At 38.4% G+C, this 9,796-nt stretch overlaps 1 protein-coding gene across 1 annotated transcript; it reads right to left on the bottom strand.

The window, feature by feature from the left end:
* Positions 1-4,851: 4,851 nt before the first annotated feature.
* Positions 4,852-6,399, bottom strand: LOC150086103 (uncharacterized). The gene has a single exon (XM_090374373.1). The coding sequence runs from the start codon at positions 6,345-6,347 to the stop codon at positions 5,256-5,258; it is 1,092 nt and encodes a 363-aa protein (XP_090230499.1). The 5' UTR covers positions 6,348-6,399; the 3' UTR covers positions 4,852-5,255.
* Between the last annotated feature and the right edge of the window lie 3,397 nt (positions 6,400-9,796).

Genomic DNA, 9,796 nt, shown 5'->3' on the forward strand with positions numbered 1-9,796 from the left:
TTGGTCGCACTTTTATGTAAATAATCAGAAATGCCACATAACGTTGAGGAAGGACGTTCGATTTGTTTTCGTCACTTTTTTTCTAGGAATCTGAAACTCGCAGTTTTTTTGGCTTGCCTAATGTGTACACGCCCCTCTTCTACTATCTTGATCTTCTCGGTAAACTCCAAGTTTCAAACGTGTTTCCACACTTAATATCAAATTGCCGATATGGCATTCGATAATTATTCTTCTCTGAAATCCCATCGGTGCTTTACTTCGACTTGCTTTGATTATTTTTATCATCTCTACTATTGCCTGTATATATTTTAAACCTGTTCTTGCTTTTTTTAAAGATAATAAAGCACTGAAAAAGTCGTCGGTATTATTGTTTAGTTCCGAACTGGAAATATGTATGTACATAATGGAGTCAAACGTTTCGTGGTATTTTCTTACCACTTCTTCAGTGACTGCAGAGACAATAACCGAAGGTTATTATATAATATGGAATTTTTTAGTAGCATTAACAGTTATAGTAAATCAAACTGAGAACTAATTTGACGAATTTGTTTTAAGATTAATTTTTATATAGTAAATTGCAATAATACACAAACACTTACCAGCTGTCCTTGTAATGTCATCATCACAAAAGATCACAAGAACTTGTTGATTTTCTTGGGTGCAACATATACTGCGGTTTACTCAATCTCATTACCAGGTAGTTTGGTGGAAAAGTCTAAGGGATTATCTTTTTATGTCCTCGATCCCAGCGTTTATTGTAGTCTGAGGGTATCATTATTGCAGGTATTGGCTTAATGCAGTAGTTTGCGACCTTTTTTTAATAATGGCACCCTTAATTAATTTATTTTATGGCGCCCCTACTCAATTTTCTACCTGTTAGATCCGAATTCTCTCTCTCTCTCTCTCTCTGTGTATATTATATATATAATATTTTAAAAAATGTTATATGATAGTTATTATAATAATATAACTATAATAATTATAAGGATGTACTCTTTTACAATGAAATAAATACTTAAATTTAAAAAAATAACAAGTTTAAGTAATTTAAACCCAAATTACGTGGCACCACTGGAATGTTGTTGCGGCAGCCTAAGGTGCTGCGGCACCCCCGTTGAAAACCACTGGCTTAATGGGTAATGTTGATACACATTTAAGGATATGCGATAAAAATTGTTTAAATTAAAATAGAATTTAAAATTAAATTTTAATTATTAAATTTAATTTAAATGAACTAAATTATATAAATCTAAATAATACTGTTGGAAAATTCTACCAGTTAAGATCTGTTTCTAGTGTAGTTGGTAGAAATTGATTTAGTCTGCTTCTTAGTTGGGGGATAATTTGATTGGTTGTGGTTATGAAGTTTAAACTTATTTTTAATTTGGGTTAGGACTATTTTTAAAGATGTTTATGTGCCTGTTTTCGATCTGAATTCCTTTTCTACGGTTAATGTTATCCGTGGCCAGTACTCATGTTTTGGAAAATACCCATTTGTGGTCCTCTGTCCGTGTATGGAAACGTTTGACCCCTATTAAGTACATATTTCCAATTCGGCAATAAACATAATGAGTGCTTCGTTATCTTCAAACAACAATTTGCCAACGCATCATGGTCTTCAAGGAATACCTTAGATGTTTCTGCCTTGCATACATCTCGTTCACACTATTCATCACTACGCTATCGAATACTTTCGATAGCGTAGTATATACAGGGTGTTTCAGTTAAACGTTTCAGAACTTCTAAGAGGGGGTAGGGTACATCCTGACAACTCGAAATCATATAGCAATGTGGGGTCGGAAATGCTTTCCTGAAGCGGTGTTGTACACAGAAGCACCATAAAGAAAAGAGACCGTAAGTGAGAAATCGTTTTAATAATACATGAAAAGAAGCAAAAGGTACATGGATTAAAGTAAGTGTTCGAAGTTTCTTCCACGGGCTACAATGCACGCCTCACATCTCCGGCGCATGGACATCCGAACATTCTAGAATACTCCAGGCGAATTTCGAATTTCTTCGGCAGCTACTGCGATTCTTGCAACCAACTCCTCAGCATTGTCAACAGGGGTGTCATAAACTAGCGATTTCATATGACCCCAGAAATAAAAATGAAGACATGATAGGTCGGGTGACCGAGCAGGCCAACGCACGGGACCACCACGTCCGATCCACTGTTGACCAAATGTGACATCCAGGTAGTTACGAACATCTCCGCTATAATGGGCAGGGGCTCCATCGTGTTGGAACCACATTGTCTGTTGCGTCGATGCAGAAATCTGTTCATCTCTCAAAAGTTGTGGCAATACTTACTGCAGAAAGATCAAGTAGATAGGTCCGGTTAGACGACACGGTAACAGGTAAGGTCCGATGAGGTGATCTCCCATAATACCGGCCCATACATTGACCGAAAATCGAATCTGTGCTGCAGGACGTCGTATTGCATGCGGGTTCTCGACCGCCCAGATATGGTCGTTATGCGTGTTGAAAATTCCTTCCCTTGTGAAGGTTTGAGTTTGATTTGGGTTTTATTGGCGCATTAGCAACTTAGGCTATAATGCGCCAACCCTTGTGAAGGATGCCTCATCGGAAAACAGCAGGAAAAAGGGGATTTGTAGCACATTTTCCAAGGTACCACTGTGCGAAAGCAATACGAGGTGCATAATCCTCCGGTTGCTGTGTCTGGACACGCTGCACGTGAAACGGATGCATGTCTTGTTCTCGGAGAATCCTCCAGACGCTGCAATGGGAAACCCCGACTGCGTTTGCTAGACTTCGTGTACTCGTTCTTGGATTCCCCTGTACATGCTGCAGCACATTCTGTTCGACGGCTGGAGTCCGTGCTGTTCTTACCCTGTCCCTCTCAGCTCTTTCAAATGAACCTCTCTCAGCTAACCTCTGGTGCAATCTTGCAAAGAAATTATGACTGGGAATACGCCTCGTCGGATATCGTTCCGCGTACAAACGCTGTGCAGCTGGCCCACTACAATTTGCAGCCCCGTACGCCAAATGCATATCGGCTAACTCTGCGTTCGTGTAATCATCCATCCTACTAACTTGGCGTTCTTGTTCAAGAAATTCGAAATTCGCCTGGAGTATTCCAGAATGTTCGGATGTCCATGCGCCGGAGATGTGAGGCGTGCATTGTAGCCCGTGGAAGAAACTTCGAACACTTACTTTAATCCATGTACCTTTTGCTTCTTTTCATGTATTATTAAAACGATTTCTCACTTACGGTCTCTTTTCTTTATGGTGCTTCTGTGTACAACACCGCTTCAGGAAAGCATTTCCGACCCCACATTGCTATATGATTTCGAGTTGTCAGGCTGTACCCTACCCCTCTTAGAAGTTCTGAAACGTTTAACTGAAACACCCTGTATATAATTGCCAAAAGTATACGGACAAATCTGGAATTTGGAGAAAATGAAGCACGTGCTTTTCTACCTATTTGTAATACGTGGATGGCTGGTTTTGGTAGTTCATTTTTCCCAAATTGTGCGTTAAGCGCCAAAGCAACTAAGGCTATAAAGCATCAGTATATTGTGTCTGTAAATTGCCTGAGTTCTAAGACGATTTGTTCGTTTGCGTGACGAAACATCCGAGTTTCCGGGAGAAAACACTACACAACCATCGTCTCAGCAACTTTATGGACAAATTCCGTAAAAATTCTTGGCGTCACTGATCTGCTAGACGAAGGTCACCAAATAGTAATATGAAAATAAAGTTTTTTCCTTTATTTAATTTGTACGCGTATTACAGGAGCATTTCAAATGTGAATGAAAATTTGTTCCATATTTTCTCTCTGTGGGCAAGTCAGTAGCTATTGTTCTGCAGAATCCGAAATGTGCGGTACTTCCTCCTCCCCTGACCAAAATCTGGAATTAGTGCCTATCAACCCTCGCTTAACCATTAGAAGAGTTCTTAATCTGAAAAAAATTTCGAAATAACCAAGAAATATTCGAAACTGTGCAATTCTGGTTCCATCAACAACCACACACTTCTTCGAGATAAATAAATTAATCTTTACTGTACAACAAGAGAAAATGAGCAGTACTGTTGTACAAGTACCTCCAGGCCACAAATTAACCATAAATATTCTTTACGTTAGCAGAAAGATGGCAAAAGCAGTTAGGTATGGAGGGAGACTATATCATGAAGTAAGAAATGTTTGCAAATTTAATATTTAGTGTTAATATAAATTTTATTAAAAAATCATTTGTAATTTAACTATCCTCGTTTTTACATTATTTTAAAATATCACAGTTTACTCGCACATCTCCAACTTAGCACTGATAGATCAAGAATATGATTAATTAATAATTTGTCATCTTAAGTAACTTTGTGAAACTTCTCAAATTTTGATTCCCCTAATAAGAGCTTTAAATTGCTATTATTAAGTAACAAAGTACTACAATTCAAGTCACATTTATTTTATAAAAAAGAAAACTTAATACGTAAGTATAAAAAAATAAAATAATAATTTATTATTTAAATTATTCATCTGTCCTTTATCGGTGTCACGCAATTTGTGAATGGCTCCATTTCGGTTACAGAGAAATTGAAACAACTTAATCTTTTGGCGAATAAAACATTAAGTAAAATTGTGATATTTAAATAAAATAAATAGTTTAAAATAAAACATTAATAGTTCTTTAAAATTGCTCATTGTGTCAACATCGGGTAAGTTTTGGTCATTTGTTTATAAATTTACCCGTTTTAATTTTAATATTTAAGAATCAAGCTGGAAGACTAAAATAACGCCATGTCTGTTAACGTACATGTTATGTGTTAAGATGAAGTAATTAATCAACACAATTTAAATATTTTATTAATAGCTACATCTTTAAGTTACAAAAACAAAGCTAGGGCAGAGTGACTTTCAAACGAAGTAATTTTACTGGAAAGTCATTTCTGTCACCTTACTTTAATTAACAGTCAGACTTAGTTACGCTCACAAATTTAGTCAAATACCAACAGTTCTATCGGTATGTGAGCATATTATATATTTATATATTACATCAGTGGTAAGTACAGATATTTCGTATTTTCAATGTCCTTTTGCTTAGCAAACATAGCCATGACCAAGGCAGGCTAGCAAAGCATACAATACCAACTAGAAAGATTCAAATCTTGATCATTAGAGCGTAGGATTTCTTAGGCACTTACATGCAGTCTTTAAGGATATCACAATATTATAGTGGATAAAGAAGACGTTGGGGTAAAATATTGAATTAACAGCTGACTGAAACTCGAGGCACTTACTTTGTTTCCTGACTGATCGCTCTTTCGCCTCTCTCCGTCTTACAATTCTTCGTTTTCTTAATGATTCCAGTTTCGATAAGGCTATACACTGTATCAAGAAGAACACCTTTGATGTCACGAGGGGTGATCCCCAGTACTGTATTCATTCTCTGGTTGTCGTATTTGTATACTTTGCCTACACGATTCAAAATAAGTCGTGTGGACTTATCTAAAAAGCTGTACAACCAGAGGGTAAAGTAAGGTGCCGACCAGATGGGAATCCAATATCCCTGAGGGTAGAATTCGTCTGATAGAATGTAAGCAACTTCTTGTATCCACAGATGCTGGGAGCAAATGAGGTGACGATGACCAGCGGCATCTGATTTGATCATTGCTCTTACATGGGCTAAAGCTACATCTCTGACATCGCAAAGGCAAAGATGAAGTTTAGGAAGAAGAGGCATGGATCGATCCAACAGTCGCTTAATTAATTCTACACTGGTAGATGCTGTTCCATGCAGCACTGGGCCCAGAACAAGACCCGGATTAACAACAGCCAGTTCAAATTTCTTCTCTGGTGGAAGTTGCTTAAGAAATTTCCAAGCTTCTTTTTCGGCTACCGTCTTGCTCTTTGCATAGGCATCTAAGAAAGGTGATAGGACGTCGCTCCAGTCTTCTTCGGTGTATATTCGCCCTTCATCGACGGTCGATTCTCCATGAACAGCACTGATGGAGCTTGTTAACACTACACGTTTCACAGTCCCGGATTCGGCACAAGCTTTCATAACTCGTATGGTTCCATCCACGGCTGGCTTCATCAGATCTTCCTCACGTGTAGGTGGAGCATTCGGAAATGGGGAAGCGACGTGCATCACATATTTGCATCCTCTCACCGCATCGTTCCAGCCTTGATCTTTTGTAAGATCCGTTTCGACCAACTCCAAAGGATAGATAGCATCGGGACATAAGTTTCGAATCGGTCGTATCTTCTCTTCGTTTTTCAAGCTCCTTACCGTTCCACGAACTTTGTAACCTTCCTTCTGCAGCAACTGAATGAGGTGAAGGGCAATGAAGCCAGACGCACCAGTCACTAATACTGTGTCGTTCATATCGTGGCTACACTGTTCCTTCAACGACAGCAGACTGACAACTTGTTCTTACTGAAACTGCACGACCACGTACAAGAATGCAGGTAGCGTATACAAGGTCAAGGACCTAAGCGAAGCAGCTGCCACCATGCGGTGACCGCTAGAAAGAAAGCAAAACATGCGCTCCTGCAATGGGGGGGGGAGCCACACTGTAACTTTCCTATACCTGGAAGGAAGTTTTTCAACAACAGTATTCAAAATCCAGTAAGGTCACGTTAACTGGGTTGTTTTTCTGCAAGTAAGCTGAAGATAGCAAATTCACGGAAAGGTTTAAAACAAAGCGAGTGAATGTAAGAGAGGAAATACCTATGTCGAAATGTGTCACTATGAAGGCTGTTTTAAATAAATCAAGATGAAAAATTTATGGTGTAAATATAAATTTCTTTTAATCTCTTTCCTCTCCAATTTCAATTCTCTCTTCAAGAAAGTGCAATTGTTTTTCCATTATTAGATTTTTGACACCACATCTGCAGATATTACAAAGAACAAAAAAGAATACGATTCATCGGGTGTTTCTCGTGTAAAAAGTCTGCGTCGGAGAGGGTATGCTAATATAGTGGAATATAAGGGGCGCCGTGGTACCCTAAGAAGGTTTACCGATGTCTTCAGAAGTTGGAAAATTATTAAATTTAATAATTTCGCTTGAAGTGTCCGTTTGATAGTATGATGCGCCATACCTTTAATAAAACCTGGGGATTAAGGCTGGTTTTACGTATGGGCACACGGGGCCCTTGAGCTTACAAAATGGACAAAAGTTAAGGTACAGTCGAGTTTGCATGGTTTCGTTTTTTAAATCGTGCCTCAGATCAAGACCAGGGCCGGATTGGGCTGAAGGCAGAGATCGAAATAGGATATTTTATGAAATGGAAGAAAGCTCGTAAATGACATTACCAATGCTTAAAACAACAGTCAAGCACCCAATCAGTTTAGCATCTTATATGGTCCTTTTTTGGCTTACTGCTAAGTTAACCACGTACGTATTTTTATACGTAAAATTACATTACTAAATTTTCTTTCCCTGCACGACAATTCCCCTCCCCCGCAACTAGCAATTCACCCCTGTACCTAATAATGATGTCACTCAGTTCTATTGTAAAGCCAACTTTAAAGGGCAAGCCTTGAAGCAAATGAACCACGTGATCGGCTTAGTCGCAAAACTAAGATAAAACTTGTTACAGTTCAACTCGCCTCATTAGATGAGTATTTTTTGCTGTGCTGTCCTTGGTCTGACTTAGCCAGTGGTGCAGCAATACAGTTTTTCGAAGCCACGTGACTGGTAAATACGGTAAATTCGTGCTTAGGGATTTTCCGAGAGATGCAATTTCCCCGACAAGACGTAGGCACATTATTTACAAAAGCATGCACACCTGCGGGAAATTTTTCGTAGGGGTGAGAGAGAGAGAGGATCGTCATTTGACACGAGGCTTGGGGGGGGGGATTGATAAATAAGTAGCGGAGGAAAAAACCAGAGGAAATCAGAGGCTGAAACGTCTAGGTGCTCCTATTAAATGTAAAAAAAACTTGAAATTAGAAGGAAATGGATTTTACTAAAAGGAAAATTAAAGAAGCTATGGAAAATTTGGTTATTCTCCAGTTTATGGGTACATCTCCGCAGGAAGTAGCTTCTTTTGCTTAAATCCGCCCTGAATTACTGGCGTAAACTAACTTAACCTTTTTTCACTAGCCAACGATGAAAGTCTATTAAAAAGCCCACATTTATTTTGCTTGAATTCGTCCCGAACTTGGCCATGCCCTTAACGCGGTGACAAGGTGTACCCATAATCTGGATGGGTACACCTAACTGTCGAATAGACGCTCAATTTATCTTTCATATACATATTTTCCTTATCGATATCTGAAGTTTATGCACTTGACACCAGTTCTCAATAGTGTTCATTACTTCTCTTGCAACTCGTTTCGTGTTTATCGGTCTTAACAAGTAATATCCCACCATCTACATACACCTGAACATGATCCACTGATTCAATTAATAAGAGCATCTCATCTGATACCGAATTCACAGAAATGGAGCCACTATTGAATCATGTGGACAAGCTCTCACCAATCTGTCATCTCACCAATGCTATAATCTGTCAAAAGCGCCAGTATAACCTAGCGCTGTTGCCAACACACATTTATCTTCTACCTTCTATACTTCTTTCCCGAATTGCACCAAGGCATCCTTGCCGATCTACCCTTAGAATATCAAAACTGTCTATTTGAATTTAATCCCATGGACAAAGGATTAAAGGGACAAGGGATTTGGATATTTATATCTAATCCTTCCCACAATAATTCTTTCAAATACTTGTCCAATCACTGATAATAGTGCCACTGATCTATAAGAACGCGGATCCTCTTTTGATAAGACTTTTACAAGGTTTTCACCAAGGTACTGATCCCTTGAAAAACTTCTTTTTCTTGTGCAAGTAGTGGCAACTTCTTCCCAAAGTTGCCATTACTTGCACATTGTTTCTTTTCTTATCGTCAATCATGTATGTTATACCTATATGATCAGAGGACACCCCATCGTTTTGCATTATCCAATCTTTAACTCAATAAAACAGTGAAGATTTTGACAAAGTCTATAGGGGACCTACATGTAACGAATTACAAGTTACTATTATAAGTTACCGATAGATTGGCAATATTGATAATCTCAAATTAAATGTAACATAATTAAACCTTCCAGTTGTTTACCCTCTAAAACAGTCTTTATCTCAATCCAAAGCACTGACTTCACGTTAGCTTCCATTCTGAATGTAATCCGTTAATTATTCAAGAGAGAGTCATTACCTTCGTTACATAATTCAAATAAGGACCAGAACGTGTTCCTGATATTGAAAATACATGTCCTTAGTGAGAGTACAGTGGTTTCGTCACTTGTCAGTCGTTGGAGAAGTATGGGTTTGAGTCTTGTCGATGATTGGAAGAATTTATAGTCTTCTTCAATCGAGGCTTTAGCTAAACGATCTCAAGCAGAAGGAGTACGGGTTTTTCCCTGAGTTATTCTGGGGTTTTCATGGAGCACCACAAATCGGCCAAGCACCACACACATTCATTCAGATACAGTATATATGAATGCTGTTTGCCCTTAGCCATGTGCTATGAAAGGATTGCTGTAATATGCAGATAATCCTAAGAACCACACAGATCCTTGTATATTTTCAAAAAAATTCCAATATTTAGCGAAAAAAAGCTTTAACTTCCTCTTTTCGAAGTGACAACTTAGAAGCTCATGAGAAACCATTTAACTCTGCTATCATAACTAAACCCTCGAAAGCAATATCCTTAGTTTTGGGATACAAATACCCCTAAAACATAGACCTACTTTAATTGTTAAATCTGCTTCTTCAAATAATCAAGACTTTCCACATCGGATCGTGGACAGCCTGGTTAGATATATTAAT

Source organism: Mastigoproctus giganteus, chromosome 5 (assembly GCF_048544385.1).
Source record: "Mastigoproctus giganteus isolate SK-2022 chromosome 5, ASM4854438v1, whole genome shotgun sequence".
NCBI classification, from domain to species: Eukaryota; Metazoa; Arthropoda; class Arachnida; order Uropygi; family Thelyphonidae; genus Mastigoproctus; species Mastigoproctus giganteus.

Bases quoted from the DNA above. Each gene is read 5' to 3' on its own strand.
- LOC150086103 (XM_090374373.1), bottom strand. From the start codon at position 6,347: ATGAACGACACAGTATTAGTGACTGGTGCGTCTGGCTTCATTGCCCTT.